General features: G+C 45.0%; 1 protein-coding gene across 1 annotated transcript in view; it reads left to right on the top strand.

Annotated features, from left to right (window-relative positions):
* ARMC9 (armadillo repeat containing 9) overlaps positions 1-18,808 on the top strand; it is a 134,563-nt gene that overhangs the window by 5,667 nt on the left and 110,088 nt on the right. Inside the window, 3 exon segments of the mRNA XM_083364078.1 lie at positions 9,244-9,320; positions 11,344-11,469; positions 14,523-14,690. Coding sequence (XP_083220204.1) covers positions 9,267-9,320; positions 11,344-11,469; positions 14,523-14,690 — 348 coding nt within the window. The 5' untranslated portion in view covers positions 9,244-9,266.

Consider the following 18,808-nt stretch of genomic DNA (forward strand, 5'->3'; position numbering starts at 1 on the left):
TGTGGTTGTTTGGTTGTTGTAGTTCTCTAATTGTTTGAGTTTCTTTGAATGTCTGTTGTTTTTATAGATGGTCTCTGTTTCTGCTCTCCAAACCGCCAGTTGTTTCACTTTGTCCCATAGTATCGGGTGAATAATGTTGCTGAGTTTGAGATGTAATGTTAGTAGGTCCTTGTTTGTTTGGTCTAATTGAAATCTTTTATTGTGGAGTAATCTTTTATTTCTTAGTAATGCCATTTCTGTTCTTCTTAGAATGCGTTTGGTTGAAGTGGTATTGATGTGGAATTTCAATTTGAAACAATTTGGTCTTATATTTTGGTCTCAACATTGGCATAGGAAAGGTATGTCACTTAGTATTCTTGCTCTTCGTACTTCTGACTTTTCGTATATGTGTATATGTGTATATATATATGTGTGTGTGTGTGTACATATGTGTGTGTGTGTGTTGTTGTTGTTGTTAGCTGCAAAGTTGTGTCCGACCCATCGCGACCCCATGGACAATGTTCCTCCAGGCCTTCCTGTCCTCTACCATCTTCTGGAGTCCATTTAAGCTCATGCCTACTGCTTCAGTGACTCCATCCAGCCACCTCATTCTCTGTCGTCCCCTTCTTCTAGTGCCCTCAATCTTTCCCAGCATGAGGCTCTTCTCCAGTGAGTCCTACCTTCTCATTAGGTGGCCAAAGGATTTGAGTTTCCACTTCAGGATCTGGCCTTCTAAAGAGCAGTCGGGGTTGATCTCCTCTAGGACTGACTGGTTTGATCTCCTTGCAGTCTGAGGGACTCGCAGGAGTCTTCTCCAGCACCAGAGTTCAAAGGCCTCAATTCTTTGGCACTCAGCCTTTCTTATGGTCCAACTTTCATAGCCATACATTGCAACTGGGAAGACCATAGCCTTGACTATACGCACTTTTGTTGGCAGGGTGATGTCTCTGCTTTTTAGTGTGCTGTCTAGATTTGCCATGGCTTTCCTCCGAAGGAGCAAGCGTCTTTTAATTTCTTGGCTGCAGTCCCCGTCTGCAGTGATCTTGGAGCCCAGGAAAATAAAATCGGTCACTACCTCCATTTCTTCCCCATCTATTTGCCAGGAATTGAGAGGGCCGGATGCCATGATCTTGGTTTTCTTAATGTTAAGTTTCAACCCAACTTTTGCACTCTCCTTCTTTACCCGCAACAAGAGGCTCTTTAGTTCCTCTTCACTTTCTGCCATTAGAGTGGTATCATCTGCATATCTTAGGTTGTTGATGTTTCTTCCGGCAATCTTAATTCCAACTTTTGATTCATCTAGCCCTGCCTTTCTCATGATGTGCTCTGCATATAAGTTAAATAGGCAAGGTGACAGTATACAGCCTTGCCGGACTCCTTTCCCAATTTTGAACCAATCAGTGGTTCCGTGTCCAGTTCTCACTGATGCTTCTTGGCCCGCATATAGGTTTCTCAAGAGACAAATAAGATGGTCTGGTACACCCATCTCTTTAAGGACTAGCCACAGTTTGTTATGATCCACACAATCAAACGCTTTAGCATAGTCAATGAAGCAGAAGTAGATGTTTTTCTGGAACTCTCTAGCTTTCTCCATGATCCAGCATATGTTGGCAATTTGATCTCTAGTTCCTCTGCGTCTTCGAAATCCTGCCTGTACTTCTGATAGTTCTCGATCCACATACTGCTGGAGTCTAGCTTGTAGGATTTTAAGCATAACTTTACTAGCATGAGAAATGAGTGCAATGGTGCGATAGTTTGAACATTCTTTGGCACTGCCTTTCTTTTGAATTGGAATGTAAACTGATCTTTTCCAATCCTGTGGTCACTGTTGAGTTTTCCAAATTTGCTGGCAAATTGAGTGTGTGTGTATGTATATGTATGTATGTATATGTATGTATGTATGTATGTATGTATGTGTATATGTGTATGTATGTGTATATATGTGTGTGTGTGTGTGTGTGCTATGCTGACTGAGGAATTCTGGGAGTTGAAGTCCACGAGTCATAAAAGAGCCGAGGTTGCCTACCCCTGACCTATACTATACCTGTGCATTTGATTTTTCCTGCCTAAATGTAGAGCCTTACTTTTTTCACCATTGAATTTCATTTTGTTAGATAGCGCCCACTGTTAGAGTCTGTCCAGATCCTCCTGTATCTTAAGCCTGTCTTCTGCAGTATTGGCTATTCCTGCCAGCTTGGTGTTGTCTGCAAATTTGATGAGTTCCCCATCTATCCCCTCATCCAAATCGTTGATGAAGATGTTGAAGAGCACTGGGCCCAGAACAGAGCCCTGGGGCACCCCACTACACACTTCCTTCCATGTAGATGCGGTTCCATTGAGGACCACAGGCTGAGTACGGCTTGTCAGCCAGCTACGAATCCATCTGGTGGTGATTCTGTCTAACCCACATTTTTCTATCTTATCAACTAGTAGGTTGTGATCTACTTTATCAAATGCCTTACTGAAGTCCAAGTAAATTATATCTACAGCATTCCTTTGGTCCACTAGTTTTGTCACTTGGTCAAAGAATGTAATAAGATTTGTCTGGCATGATCTGTTTTTGACAAACCCATGTTGGCTTTTAGTGATGACTTTGTTCGCATCAAGGTGTTCGCTGATTTGTTGTTTGATTATCTTTTCCAGAATCTTCCCAGGTATTGAGGTCAGGCTGATAGGTCTGTGGTTTCCTGGATCTATTTTTTTCCCTTTTTTGAAGATAGGAACTACATCAGCTCTCTTCCAGTCCTCTGGTAGTTCCCCAGTGCTCCAGGATCTTTGAAAAATATAGTTCAGTGGTTCTGAGATCACGTCTGCCAGTTCCTTGAGAACCTTGGGGTGTAATCCGTCTGGTCCTGGTGATTTGAACTCGTCTAGGCTGGACAGGTGCTCACTTACCATTTTTGGTAATGAAGTCATGAAGGGGCCATAGTTCCCTCATGCTGGCTGAGGAATTCTGGGAGTTGAAGTCCGCAAGTCATGAAGGGGCCATAATTCCCCCACGCTGGCTGAGGAATTCTGGGAGTTGAAGTCCACAAATCATCAAAGGGTCATAGTTCCCTCACGCTGGCTGAGGAATTCTGGGAGTTGAAGTCCAGAAATCATCAAAGGGTCATAGTTCCCTCACGCTGGCTGAGGAATTCTGGGAGTTGAAGTCCACAAGTCATCAAAGGGTCATAGTTCCCTCATGCTGGCTGAGGAATTCTGGGAGTTGAAGTCCACAAATCATCAAAGGGTCATAGTTCCCTCACGCTGGCTGAGGAATTCTGGGAGTTGAAGTCCACAAGTCATGAAGGGGCCACGTTTGAAGACCCCTACTTTAAATGGTCACCGAACAGTTGTAAATTGAGGACTTTGATGGAGGAAAGAAAAAAGGGAGAAATAAAATAAAGCCGGATGGCACATTCTGATCCTCAGAACTGTTTGGAAATAATCAGAATTAAGGTACAGTTGAGCCCTGGTTAACACTTTTGACTAATGGGGCTGTAGGGTTTTATTTTATTGTATAATTAAGGAAAGATGTCCGTGGGCTTTGTTTGATTCATGGTGATCCCTAGGCACATCCACGTGTTTTTCTTGGCAAAAATGTGAAACTGCTAGGCCGTTGCCTTCCCCTTGGATGGTGGTGATGATTTTTTTTTTAACTTCGCTGTTTAGCTTATATGTGTTATATTTTCCAGGGGTGGTCCCATTAATACCCTTCCAGAATCTCTTCCCCGCTTACTTTGAGAAAGGTTGATTATTTTAATCGTACGTTAACATAATTCATGTAAGTGTGGAAAAAAACCCCGCTCGTTAAGTCACCTGATGTTGTCACTTCGAACAGTCGCTAAGTTGAAGACTACCTGGGTGGTGTCTTCTTTTGATACCCAGAAAGCCTAAAAGGGATGCAGGGGGTTGGACTAGATGACCTCCAAGGTCCCTTCCAGCTACTACTACTAGTACTACTTCTTCTTCTTCTTCTTCCTCTTCTTCTTCTTCTTCTTCTTCTTCTTCTTCTTCTTCTTCTTCTTCTTCTTCTTCTTCTTCTTATTATTATTATTATTATTATTATTATTATTATTATTATTATTATTATTATTATTGAAAACTTATTGAAGTTTTCTGGGATAACAGAGTTGGAAGGGACCTTGGAGATCTTCTAGTCCAACCCCCTGCTCAGGCAGGAAACCCTATACCATTTCAGGCAAATGACTGTCCAATCTCTTCTTAAAAACCTCCAGTGTTGGAGCATTCACAGCTTCTGGAGGCAGGTTGTTCCACTGGTTAATTATTCTAACTGTCAGGAAGTTTCTCCTTAGTTCTAGGTTGCTTCTCTCCTTGATAAGTTTCCATCCGTTGCTTCTTGTCCTGCCTTCAGGGGCTTTGGAGAATAGCTTGACTGCCTCTTCCTTGGGGCAGCCCCTGAGATATTGGAAGACTGCTATCCTGTCCCCCCTCATCCTTCTCTTCATTAAACTGGACATACCCAATTCCTGCGACGGTTCTTCGCATGTTTTAGCTTCCAGGCCCCTGGTCATCTTTGTCGCTCTTCTCTGCCCTCTTTCCAGAGTCTCCGCATCTTTTTAATATCGTGATGACCAAAACGGAAGTTGATGTTTTTTCAACTTCTCAATTTTGGGGGTGGTGCCTCATTCCAGGATGAAGCAGGACTGACCTGCCCTAACTTTTAAAATTGACCAGTACTTATTAGCTAAATGCTGCCACCTGCTGAGCTTTAAAGAGGAATTAAGAAGTATTGACCTGGAAGAGAGGCAGGAGAATGAACAGTCCTAGGGTGGTTTCTAGAGTAAACATTATCTTGCCTGAGCAGGGGATTGGGCCCAAGGTCCCTTCCAGCTGTGTTATTTCTGTTAGTTAGTTAGTTAGTTAGTTAGATAGATAGACAGACAGACAGACAGACAGACAGACAGACAGACAGACGCCTTCCAATATCTCAGGGGCTTCCCCAAAGAAGAGGGAGTCAAGCTATTCTCCAAAGCGCCTGAAGGCAGGACAAGAAGCAACGGAGAGAAACTCATCAAGGAGAGAAGCAATCTGGAATCAAGGAGAAACTTCCTGACAGTGGGACAATTAACCAGTGGAACTCCTTGCCTCCAGAAGTGGTGAATGCTCCAACACTGGAAGTTTTTAAGAAGAGGCTGGACAGCTGTTTGCCTGAAATAGTATAGGGTTTCCTGCCTGAGCAGGGTGTTGGACTAGGTGACCTCCAAGGTCCCTTCCATCATCATCATCATTATCATCATCATTATCATCTTCTTCTTCTTCTTCTTCTTCTTCTTCTTCTTCTTCTTCTTCTTCTTCTTCTTATTATTATTATTATTATTATTACTGTTATTGTTATTATTGTTATTATTACTATTATTACTATTATTATTGAGATAGAGATAGATATAGATCAGGCATGTCCAAAGTCCGGCCCGCGGGCCATTTGCGGCCCGCGGGGCGGTTTAATCCGGCCCTCTAACAGCCCTCCCTGCTCTGTGCAAATGCGGCCCTCCCTTCTGATTGAGGGTGGCAAGCAGAAGACTGTCTGCCGCAGGAGAGCGGTGAGAGGGCCGCATCCTGACGTCACTGCCCAAACTTGGAAGACGAGCGGCGCAGGTGCGGGGCGGGCCTGGCGGGACTCACTGCCCTACTACAAGTGCATCAAGTTCGCGCTCTCGCCGTCCTCCGTCTCCTCCTTTCCCGGAGGTAAAGCTAACAACTGCGGCTGCTTGCTGCTGCTGCTCCTCCTCCTGCCGTATTGACTCTCTGCTACTCATTCCGAGAGGTGCGTGCGCACCTCCCCAAACCTGCCGACGTTTGGGGAGGTTTGGGGAGGTGTGTGCTGGGGAAAAGGCCGGGAGAGAAGGGGGTCCGGGCTGGGGGGGAGGGATGGGGTGGGGGAGAAGGAGGCTTCCCGGGCTGGGGGGGAAAGCAGAAGCGAGGGATCAGGACTCCTCCCACTTGGCTGCTGCCGCCGCCGCCACCACTCCTACGGCCGCCGCCTGCTCTCTTGGCTGGTTGCTTTCCGCTTCTCTCCCCCCCGCCTGCCCTCCTTCCTGCCTTCCTCCCCTCCGCCTCGCCTTCCCCGCTCCCGCGTTTTCCCTCTCCCTGCCTCGGATTCAGGGTGATTCCCCGGGAGAGGGCGATGGGATTCCGGTGAGCTTTCAAGCCTTCTCGGCGGTCTCCGGCACGGCTCAGGAAGCGTTTCTGCGCCGCTTGGTTTTGCAACTTGAAAAAGGATGCCTTGCTTGGGGGAGGGAAGGAGGCAAAGGCTCCGACCGGGCGGCGCAGAAACGCTTCCTGAGCCGTGCCGGAGACCACCGAGAAGGCTTTAAAGCTCACCGGAATCCCATCGCCCTCTCCCGGGGAATCACCCCGAATCCGAGGCGGGGAGAGGGAAAACGCGGGAGCGGGGAAGGCGAGGCGGAGGGGAGGAAGGCAGGAAGGAGGGCAGGTGGGGGGAGAGAAGCGGAAAGCAACCAGCCAAGAGAGCAGGCGGCGGCGGCCGTAGGAGCGGCGGCGGTGGCAGCAGCCAAGCGGGAGGAGTCCTGATCCCTCGCTTCTGCTTTTCCCCCCCAGCCCGGGAAGCCTCCTTCTCCCCCACCCCATCCTTCCTCCCCCCTCGTCTCGCGGCCTTTTCCCCGGCGCGCACCTCCCCAAACCTCCCCAAACGTCGGCAGGTCTCCGGACGGCGGCGGCTTGGAGAGGTGCGCGTGCACCTCCGCCCTTCGGAAAGGTGCGCGCGCACCTCTCGGAACGGGTGGTGCCACTCTCCATTTGGAGAGGTGCGCACGCACCACTGCCCGTTCGAAGAGGTGCGTGCGCACCGGGCGGTTGGGAGCCGCAGGATTGCCGACATAGTGAAAACTCAGCTGCCAGTTGATCTTAATGTTATAAAATGAAAAGTATGCCATTTGCAATTAACTTGGCATAAAATAATTCATTTGCATTTAATTGCAATTGTTCAAAGAATGTTCGGAAAAATGTTCGGCCCTCCAGCATGTTCACTTCATCCAATCTGGCCCTCTTTGAAAAAAGTTTGGACACCCCTGAAGATAGATATAGGTAGATAGATATAGAGATATAGAGATAGAGATATAGAGATATAAAAAAGAATATTATATATGTATTCTGTTATATTTCAGTAAAAAACAACATGTAGTAAAATGCAAAACATGGAATCTAAGATCTGAAACAACAGGAAGATTACAAAGATATCTAAGTTGGCAAATGTAATTTTTTTACTTCCTTTGTCGCAGCCAGGCAATCAGCGAAATCTCCACTATTTTGATACTCTGTCACTTTGTGTTGGACAGCTTGTTTTTCGGCCCATCGTCACAATTGGGTGCCGGTATTTTGCCCCACTTATAGAGGACCTCTGTCCAGCTCTGGGGAAATCGGGAGATTCAGGGCAGTTCAAATGAGAATAACGATTTATTGCTAGCTTAAGAATCTGACCAACTAACGGTCAATGGAAATCAGTGGGAGATAAGGAAGGAATTCAAGGAGGACTGGACTTAGATCTCTTGCAGGCACGCAGGGACTCGTGACTTAACCACGTGTTTGACAGCTCAGCCTGATCATCTCCTACATCTGAGGTCCCCAACCTCGGCAACTTTAAGACTTGTGGACTTCAGTTCCCAGAATTCCTTGCCAGAATCTGGCTGAGGAATTCTGGGAGTTGTCCACAAGTCTTAAAATTATGGAGAGCCCTGTCCTACATCACCTATCACGATCACTGCCAGTTTGGTTCAGGATTATCCCTATCACACGGAACTGGTCAAATTCAGTTGGTTTTTTTCCAAGATGCAGAGAAAGCTTCAACATTTTGTGTGTGTGCGTGCGTGTTTGTGTGTGTGTGTGTGTGATTTTCTAACCAGAGTTGTTGCCACATATTGTGAGTGTCAAAATCATCTTTTAGAGCAGGTTTGTCAAACTGCCGGCCCACGGGTCGGACAGGTCATCTGGAATCTGCCCATTCCATTGCCAGCAATGGCAAAACCATCCCGATACGTTGCACGATGTCACGTGATGTCACGAGTTTGACATGTCTGTTTTACAGCCATGGTGGCTCAGTGGTTAGAATGCAGTATTGCAGGCCAACTCTGCCCACAGTCAGGAGTTTGATCCTGACCAGCTGACTCTGGAAACTGCTTAGAGAGGGCTGTAAAGCACTGAAGCGTTATATAAGTCTAAGTGCTATTGCCCTTCCTTCCTTCCTTCCTTCCTCCCTCCCTCCCTCCCTCCCTCCCTCCCTCCCTTCTCTGGTGGCACAGTGGTTAGAATGTAGTATTGCAGTCCAACTCTGCCCACAGTCAGGAGTTTGATCCTGACCAGCTGACTCTGGAAACTGCTTAGAGAGGGCTGTAAAGTACTGAAGCGTTATATAAGTCTAAGTGCTATTGCTCTTCCTCCCTCCCTCCCTCCCTCCCTCCCTCCCTTCCTTCCTTCTATGGTGGCACAGTGGTTAGAATGCAGTATTGCAGGCCAACTCTGCCCACAGTCAGGAGTTTGATCCTGACCAGCTGACTCTGGAAACTGCTTAGAGAGGGCTGTAAAGCACTGAAGCGTTATATAAGTCTAAGTGCTATTGCCCTTCCTTCCTTCCTTCCTTCCTCCCTCCCTCCCTCCCTCCCTCCCTCCCTCCCTTCTCTGGTGGCACAGTGGTTAGAATGTAGTATTGCAGTCCAACTCTGCCCACAGTCAGGAGTTTGATCCTGACCAGCTGACTCTGGAAACTGCTTAGAGAGGGCTGTAAAGTACTGAAGCGTTATATAAGTCTAAGTGCTATTGCTCTTCCTCCCTCCCTCCCTCCCTCCCTCCCTTCCTTCCTTCTATGGTGGCACAGTGGTTAGAATGCAGTATTGCAGGCCAACTCTGCCCACAGTCAGGAGTTTGATCCCGACCAGCTCAAAGTTGACAGCCTTCCATCCTTCTGAGGTCGGTAAAATGAGGAGCCAGATTGTTGGGTTGGTGGTGGTGGTAAGATGCTGATATTTGTAAACCGCTTAAAGAGGGCTGTAAAGCGCCATGAAGCGGTATATAAGTCCAAATGCTATTGCTATGGGTATTTAGAAACAGCATAAAAAAATGGGGTGGAAAATCTTTCCCCCTAACCCTAACCCTTTCCCACCTGCAGCCAGCCCAGTCCCACTTACAACTCATCTGATTCAGGTATGAAAAACAATGGAATGATTTGAGAGATGGTTTTGAGGTACGTCTTGCAAAAGCCTTATCCCAGTGACAGGTTTGGTAATCCGTATTCGAATTACATTGCAGGTTGTTATCCTTGTCAGCACTGGATGATGGGTGACGTACTGGCTTACGAAGCAGAGCTACTTGGAATGGTGAAAGAGGCAAGTTTTTTCTCAATTTTGGACACCTCCAAAGCCAAAAGGTTCACCGTCCCTGGGATGGAAGCCGGTGCCAATGGAACCATTGCCTCTGATTTATTTATATTTTTACTTACTTACTTACTTACTTACTTACTTACTTATTTATTTCTACATCCAATGTCTTGTAACGTCTCGGGGGGTGGGCGGGGATTCACAAATGAAAAAGGCATCCTGTAAAATAAATTTAAAAAGTGACAATAGGGAGACCAAGTAGTCCTTCAATTACAACCCCAGTTGAGGTCAACTTTTCCTCGTGGCTAAGCGAGACAGTTTTTGACGTGACTTTTGCTCCATTTTACGACCTGTCCTGCCACTGTTGTTCAGGGAATCATTGCCCTTGTTAAGATAGGAAAACAGTTCTTAAGCGAATCCGGCTTCCCCATTAGCTTTCCTGGCCAGAAGGTTGCAAAAGGGGATCTCGTGACCCCCTCACCGGGGGACATTGCGACTGTTGTAAAAATGAGCCGGTTGCCGAGCGTCTGAATTTTGATCATGTGACCACGGGGTCCCAACCATTTCAACGGTTGCAATTGTTTAAAACGGTCACATGTCACGCTGTGGTAAGTTCGAGCAGTCACTAAAATCAAGGGTCTTCAAACTTGGCCCTTTTACGACTTGTGGACTTCAACTCCCAGAATTCCTCAGCCAGCGTGAGGGAACTATGACCCTTTTACGACTTATGGACTTCAACTCCCAGAATTCCTCAGCCAGCGTGAGGGAACTATGACCCTTTTACGACTTGTGGACTTCAACTCCCAGAATTCCTCAGCCAGCGTGAGAGAACTATGACCCTTTTACGACTTGTGGACTTCAACTCCCAGAATTCCTCAGCCAGCGTGAGGGAACTATGACCCTTTTACGACTTGTGGACTTCAACTCCCAAAATTCCTCAGCCAGCGTGAGGGAACTATGACCCTTTTACGACTTGTGGACTTCAACTCCCAGAATTCCTCAGCCAGCGTGAGGGAACTATGACCCTTTTACGACTTGTGGACTTCAACTCCCAGAATTCCTCAGCCAGCGTGAGAGAACTATGACCCTTTTACGACTTGTGGACTTCAACTCCCAGAATTCCTCAGCCAGCGTGAGGGAACTATGACCCTTTTACGACTTGTGGACTTCAACTCCCAGAATTCCTCAGCCAGCGTGAGGGAACTATGACCCTTTTACGACTTGTGGACTTCAACTCCCAGAATTCCTCAGCCAGCGTGAGGGAACTATGACCCTTTTACGACTTGTGGACTTCAACTCCCAAAATTCCTCAGCCAGCGTGAGGGAACTATGACCCTTTTACGACTTGTGGACTTCAACTCCCAGAATTCCTCAGCCAGCGTGAGGGAACTATGACCCTTTTACGACTTGTGGACTTCAACTCCCAGAATTCCTCAGCCAGCGTGAGAGAACTATGACCCTTTTACGACTTGTGGACTTCAACTCCCAGAATTCCTCAGCCAGCGTGAGGGAACTATGACCCTTTTACGACTTGTGGACTTCAACTCCCAGAATTCCTCAGCCAGCGTGAGGGAACTATGACCCTTTTACGACTTGTGGACTTCAACTCCCAGAATTCCTCAGCCAGCGTGAGGGAACTATGACCCTTTTACGACTTGTGGACTTCAACTCCCAGAATTCCTCAGCCAGCGTGAGGGAACTATGACCCTTTTACGACTTGTGGACTTCAACTCCCAGAATTCCTCAGCCAACGTGAGGGAACTATGACCCTTTTACGACTTGTGGACTTCAACTCCCAGAATTCCTCAGCCAGCATGCCCAGCTGAGGAATTCTGGGTGTTGAAGTCCACAAGTCATGAAAGGGCCAAGTTTGAAGACACCCCCCTGCCCTAAATGAGTGGTGTCTCCTGTTGAGGCCTTACAGCCTTTTGCGCCCCAGAAAAATCCCTGGAAACAGTTTTGGCAATATATTCTTTGCCGAGGGTCTTTAATGGGAAACGTGTTAACAGATTCTCCTTTCTTGCCTTCTCAGTATTTGGACTTCGCCGAGTTTGAAGACACGGTGAAAACATTTACCAAAGAATGTAAAATAAAAGGGAAACCCCTCCCCAAAACAGGAAGTAATTCTGCGAAAGACTCCAAGGCTCTAATCATTCAGGTAACGCTTCCTTTATGGGTGTGGGCATATCATCATCATCGGAGTTGGACGGGGCCTTGGAGGTCTTCTAGTCCAACCCCCCCTGCTCTAGCAGGCCCTATACCAGAGGTCTTCAAACTCGGCCCTTTTATGACTCATGGACTTCAACTCCCAGAATTTCTCAGCCAGGCATGCTGGCTGAGGAATTCTGGGAGTTGAAGTCCATGAGTCATAAAAGGGCCGAGTTTGAAGACCCCTGCCCTATACAGTGTGAGACATAGTGGTTCTCCAGTCTCTCACCCACAACCTCTGGAGGCAAGCTGTGCAATCAGAATAGAGCTGGAAGGGACCATGGAGGTCTTCTAGTCCAGCCCCCTGCGCAAACTGGAGACCCTCTACTATGCCTCTGTTGGGTTTTTAATTTTATTTTTTTTTAAATGATGCCTAGACGCTGCATTACTCAAGCTTTTTTTTTTTAACAAGGCATTGATGCATTCCTAAGATATTAGTGCTGTGGAGGAAAGAAATGCACAGGTATAGTATAGGGCAGGGGTAGGCAACCTCGGCTCTTTTATGACTCATGGACTTCAACTCCCAGAATTCCTGAGTCAGCATAGCTGACTCAGGAATTCTGGGACTTGAAGTCCATGAGTCATAAAAGAGCCGAGGTTGCCTACCCCTAGTCCAGGGGATACCTTGCTCAATAGTAGTAACTGTGAGAGGGATCTCGGAGTCCTAGTGGACAATCACTTAAATATGAGCCGGCCGTGTGCTGAAGCTGCCAAAAAAGCCAACACAGTGCTAGGCTGCATCAACAGAGGGATAGAGTCAAGATCACGTGAAGTGTTAATACCACTTTACAAGGCCTTGGTAAGGCCACACCTGGAATACTGCATCCAGTTTTGGTCACCACGATGTAAAAAAAAATGTTGAGACTCTAGAAAGAGTACAGAGAAGAGCAACCAAGATGATTGGGGGACTGGAGGCTAAAACATATAAAGATTGGTTGCATGTTTAGTTTAATGAAGAAAGGACTAGGGGTGACATGATAGCAGTGCTCCAGTATCTCAGGGGCTTCCCCAAAGAAGAGGGAGTCAAGCTGTTCTCCAAAGCCCCTGAAGGCAGAACAAGAAACAATGGATGGAAACTAGTCAAGGAGAGAAGTAACCTAGAACTAAGGAGAAACTTCCTGACAGTTAGAACAATTAACCAGTGGAACAACCTGCCTCCAGAAGCTGTGAATGCTCCAACACTGGAAGTTTTTAAGAAGAGACTGGACAGCCATTTGTCCGAAATGGTATAGGGTTTCCTGCCTGAGCAGGGGGTTGGACTAGATGACCTCCAAGACCCCTTCCAACTTTATTATTCTTATTAAATAATAGCCTCATCAGTTAAAGAGCAAATATGTCTTATCATTCCTGAAAATCATGCAAACATGTCTGTACAAATGTTATTTGATCAACAGGTTGGTATCCCCAATTAAACCTTTAGGCTGTTTGCACTAATTGTCTGTAGGGTACACTATAATGTCTCTCTTTCTTCACCTTTATTGTCAGTCCTTTGTTTGGATCTACTGATTGATGGGGTCACTAATTAGCCCTCTGGGCTAAATGAAGCCTTCATTTTCTCTGAAGCATCCTCCAAGGCTACAAGCAGAAGAAGGCTATTGCCTTTGTACAGGTAGTCCTTGACTTACGACCACAACTGAGTCCGATATTTTTGTGGCCAAGGGAGACATTTTGAGTTTTTCCTCATTTTACAACCTTTCCTGACACCATTGTTAAGTGGTAAATTTAGTGACGCGGTTGTTAAGTGAATCCGGCTTGCCCCATTGACTTTGCTGGTCAGAAGGTCATAAAAGGGGATTGCATGACACATACACACACACACACACAAACACACACACCGGGACACAGGAAAGGTCATAAATATGAATCAGTGGTGCCAAGCATTTGAATTGTAATCCCATGACGTGGGGACGTTGCAACAGTCATCAGTGTGAAAAATGGTCATAAAGTCACTTTTTTCAGTATGTTGTAACTCGTGACTGGTCACTAAATGAACTGCTGTAAGTTGAGGACTGCCTGTATTCTGCTTCTGGATTTTCAAGAAACCTAGCTGATTGTTTCGGGGAACAAGAATGCTGGATAACCTCTGTTCTGATCTTAATCGCTGTTGACTTCGATGAGTAGGGTTTGTTTATTTATTTGAATGTCATCCTAGCTTGGTTATTGTTTATAAATAACTCAGCCCCTTCCTCCTCCTTTTTACCCCTTGTGAGGTGAGTTGGCCCAAAGTCACCCAGCTGGCTTTCATGTCTAAGGCAGAACTAGAACTCAGAGTCTCCTGTTGATTGGCCCAAAGTCCTCCAGCCAGCTTTGTTGCCTAAAGCAGGACTAGAACTCCCAGTCACCTCGTGATTGGCCCAAACCCAGACGGCTTTCATGGCTGAGGCAGGACTAGAGTTCCCTGCTTCCTGGTGATTGGCCCAAAGTCACCTAGCCGGCTTTCACGTCTGAAGCAGGACTAGAACTCCCTGTCTCCTGGTGATTGGCCCACAGTCCTCCAGTCAGCTTTCATGCCTAAGGCAATACTAGAACTCCCTGTCTCCTGGTGATTGGGTTCAAAGTCACCCAACTGGCTTTCATGCCTAAGGTGCAACTAGAACTCCCAGTCTCTTGGTGATTGGCCCAAACCCACTCAGCTGGCTTTCCTAGCTGAGACAGGACTAGAACTCACCGTCTCCCTGTTATTGGTCCAAAATCACCCAACTGGCTTTCATGCCTAAGGTGGAACTAGAACTCACCATCTCATCGTTCCTAGCCAAAAACCAAAACGGCTTTTCCTAAACGGAACGTGCAAAATAAGACACTTCCACTTTTTTGCACCGTCTTAAATAATTTCCCAAAGAACTAATCTTTTCTTTTTTTCTTTTCTTTTCTTTTCTTTTTTTCTTTTCTTTTCTTTTCTTTTCTTTTCTTTTCTTTTCTTTTCTTTTCTTTTCTTTTCTTTTCTTTTCTTCTTTTCTTTTCTTTTCTTTTCTTTTCTTTTCTTTTTTTTGGTCTCTTTGGAAGGATCTGCTCATGTCCTTTGCTGATGGAGACCAGGACGTCTTCTTTGAACTGTGGGAAGAGCACATCCCTTCCTCGGTCCGCGAGCGGGACGCTGTGGGTCAGAAACTGGAGTTCTACCTTCACATCCACTTTGCCATCTACCTGCTGAAGCACGCCGTGGGAAAGCCTGTAAATATCTTAAATCCCCTTGTCCTAGGTTCTTTGGAAAAGAGCCCACCAGGATGATCAGTTTATCGGATTCGGCCCTTTCCCTAGTTTGTGTTTTGAGTCCTGGCGTTGATTGACTTAGTTCGAAGAGGACCAAGCTTTGAAAAAAAGGGGGTTGGACTAGATGACCTCCAAGGTCCCTCCCAACCTCCTCCTCCTCCTTTTTCTTCTTCTTCTACTACTACTACTACTATTAATTATTATTATTATTATTATTATTATTATTATTATTATTATTATTATTATTATTATTATTATTATTATTATTATTAATCATGGCACAGTCAGCCAGGCATTCAGACTGGATTTGGCATTTTTGTCTACCCATCGAGTCCTTACCAAGGACCTGGGATAGGCAGATGTGGATGTTTGACGGTATCACAGATCTCGTCGCAGGATGGAAGCAGTTCCTAGTAAGGCCGCCTTTTGCAATTGACTAATGGCGCATTTGTCAATGCCGATGATGGTGTCCAAGTGGTGCTCCAGTTGTTTTGGGATTGCACCCAAGGCGCCTCTTACTATTGGTACCACCCTTGCTTGCCTTTGCCACAGTCTTTCTATTTCCATTTGTGGGTCTTTGTATTTTGTTATCTTCTCCGGTTCTTTCTCGTCTCTTCTGCTGTCTCCAGGCACTGCCACGTCCGCGATCCAGACTTTTTTGTCTTTCTTCTCGACAATTGTTAAGTCCGGGCTGTTATGTTGCACGTGCTTGTCTGTTTGAATTCTGAAGTCCCAGAGCAGTTTATATTTTATGATCCCACCAGTTCTTGCTTGCAGGCAAATGATATTTCTTGCAGATCTTCCAATGTGCCATTGTGGCTACTTTGTCGTGCCGCTGCTTGTAGTCACTCGGTGTGATGTTCTTGCAGCAGCTCAGCAGGTGATCCACTGTCTCTTCAGCTTCTTTGCATAGGAGGCACTTACTGTCTGTTGCTGTCTTCTCAAGTTTGACTTTGTATGCATTTGTCCTTAAGGCTTGGTCTCTGCTCTTAGCCATTGCCAGGTCTTCTTCTTCTTCTTCTTCTTCTTCTTCTTCTTCTTCTTCTTCTTCTTCTTCTTCTTCTTCTTCTTCTTCTTCTTCTTCTTCTTCTTCTTCTTCTTCTTCTTCTTCTTCTTCTTCTTCTTCTTCCCTAGTAGAGTAGTAATTCTCATGCTTGGCAAGTTTAAGATGGGTGGACTTCAACTCCCAGAATCCCCCAGCCAGCTGTCTGCCAGACAGATTTCCCCCCTGTCAGTCTGTTCTCTGTGACATGTCACTGTCCTCCTTCATCCGGACTGGCTCTTCTGTTTTGTGTGTTTTTCCCGTGTCTTAAGTCGCAGGGTAGAAAACGTGCCTTCCTCTTATTCTTTGCTCCTGGTGGGTGGTGCTTCGTTGCGTCTCCTTTCCTACATTTTGTAAAATTTTCCTCCCATTTTCCTCTGTTGGCGGAAATGATTTCAGGTCTTAACGAGTTTGTGTTCCACTCTGTCTTTCAAAACCTCAGTTGTAAAATTAATCCATCTTACCCTTTCATTGAGAAAGTGGAGTGGCGCTTAGATATAACAGCTCCTTTCCACCCCCCCAAGAAATGACATACAAAACCCCTCCTTGTCTAAAATTAGATGTTTGAAAAAGACCTTGATTGCCTCGTGCCTCAATTCTAAGCATGTGGGTCTATTTCTTTTTTAAAAATAATAATTTAAAAAATGGCAAAGCTTCCTTCCATCTTTCTCTGTCCCGAAGGCCTTAATAAAAGTTTGATTTGATTTGAGCCACCCCTCCATCACGGCACGGCCCAGAAGCCGGAGTGGCTTCGGCTTCCTATTTTTTTAAAAAAAATTAATTTGTATACCGCCCTTCTCCCGAAGGACTCAGGGCGGTGAACAGGGCAATAAATACTAAAATACCAAAATACAAAAATTAAGAAGAGATTAAACCATAATGCCCAGTACAACACATAAATTACATAAAAACAGTAATAAAACCCAAACCCATGAGCGCACAATCCTCGGGTGTGTCTCTTGAAAGGAGGAAATTAGAAACGTCTGTTTCTGTTTAGCAGCCTATCGTCTTTCACAATTAATGTCCAAGGCTAATTTGTTCAAACTCGAGATTCCAAGCAGCCTGCTGGTATGTGGGATGCGATATGTCTTGATCCGGCCTTGGTTTGGTGCACTGGGGTATTAAAAAAAAAGTAGTTTGTTGTCAAAAGGGGAAATGTTGAAGTTTGTTTTCCTCTTGTATTGGGGTGGGGGGAAGCGGGGGGGGGGAAATGAGAAAAACCTAAACTTCATGGATGCTTGTTCCTAATTCTCCAGATCAGCCTTCTGAATAGAATAGAATAGAATAGAATAGAAAATATTGAATAGAATAGAATAGAATAGAATAGAATAGAATAGAATAGAATAGAATAGAATAGAATAATAGAATAGAATAGAATAGAATAGAATAGAATAGAATAAAATTGCAAATAGAGTATTTTTTATTTTTTATTTTTATTTTAATTCCATTTATATCCCGCCCTTCTCCGAAGACTCAGGGCGGTTTACAAGCTTAGCAGTAGCCTTACTGCTGTAGAGTAGAGTAGAATAGAATAGAATATAGAAAAGGAATAGAATAGAATAAGAATGAATAGAACAGAAGTAATAGAATAATAGAATAGAATAGAGAATGAATAAATATATTAGAATAGGAGAAATAGAGAATAGAATAGAATAGAATAGAATAGAATAGAATAGAATAGAATAGAATAGAATAGAATAGAATAGAATATAGAACAGAAAGAATGCAATAAAGAATAGTAGAATAATGAATAGAATAGAATAGAATAGAAGAAATATAGAATAGAATAAAATTAGAATAGAATAGAATAGAATATAGAATGAATAGAACAAAGAATAGAATAAATAATAATAGAATAGAGAATGAATAGAATAGAATAGAATATAGAAAAGGAATAGAATAGAATAGAATAGAATAGAATAGAATAGAATAGAATAGAATAGAATAGAATAGAATAGAATAGAATGGAAGCTGGAAGGGACCTTAGAGGTCATCTAGTCCAACCCCCTGCTCAGGCAGGAAATCCTAGACCATTTCAGACAAAGGGCTGTCCAGTCTCTTCTTAAAAACATCCAGTGATGGAGCATTCACAGCTTCTGGTGGCGACTTCTGTTCCCCTGGTTAATCTAGTGGCTTTAGGTTTTCAAGTAGTTCTTGACTTACAACCGTTTGTTTAGTGACCATTTGAAGTTACAACGGCACTGAAAAAAGTGACTTAGGACGGGTCCTCGCACTTACGGCTGTCGAAGCATCCCCCACGGTCACATGATCCAAATTCAGACGCTTGGCAACTGGCGTGCATTTACAGCAGTTGCGCTGTCCCAGGGTCGCGTGATCGCCATTGGTGGCCTTCCTAGCCAGCTTACGGCAAGCAAAGTTAGTGTGTGTATGGGGGGGGGGAGGAAACCTGATTTGCTTAACGACTGCATGATTCGCTTAAAGACTGCAGTGGTTTGCTTAGCAACCAGGGCCACAAAGGTTGCAAAATCAAATGCAACCTTTTGTAGTATTCCAGTGCTTGAGGGGCTGCCCCAAAGAAGAGGGGGGTGTCATCTTATTCTCCAAAGCGCCCGAAGGCAGGACAAGAAACAACGGAGGGAAACTCAGTCAAGGAGAAGAAGCAACCTGGAACTAAGGAGAAACTTCCTGACTGGACTATTAAGCAGTGGAACAACCTGCCTCCAGAAATCGTGGGCGCTTCATCAGTGGAAGTTTTTAAGAAGAGACTGGACAGCCATTTGTCTGAAATGGTATATAGGGTCTTCTGCTTCAGTGGGGGGCTGGACTAGATGGCCTCCATGGTCCCTTCTAGCTTCTATTCTATTCTATTCTATTCTATTCTATTCTATTCTATTCTATTCTATTCTATTCTGTTTCTTATTCTATTTGTATTCTATTCTTTCTCCTATTCTATACTAATCTTATTGTATTCTTATTCTATTCTATTCATTCTTTATTCTATTCTATTCTATTCTATTCTATTCTAATTTCATTCTATTCTATTCTATTCCATTCTTATTTCTTATTCTATTCTATT

This window comes from Vipera ursinii, assembly GCF_947247035.1.
Source record: "Vipera ursinii genome assembly, chromosome: 5".
Classification (NCBI taxonomy): domain Eukaryota; kingdom Metazoa; phylum Chordata; class Lepidosauria; order Squamata; family Viperidae; genus Vipera; species Vipera ursinii.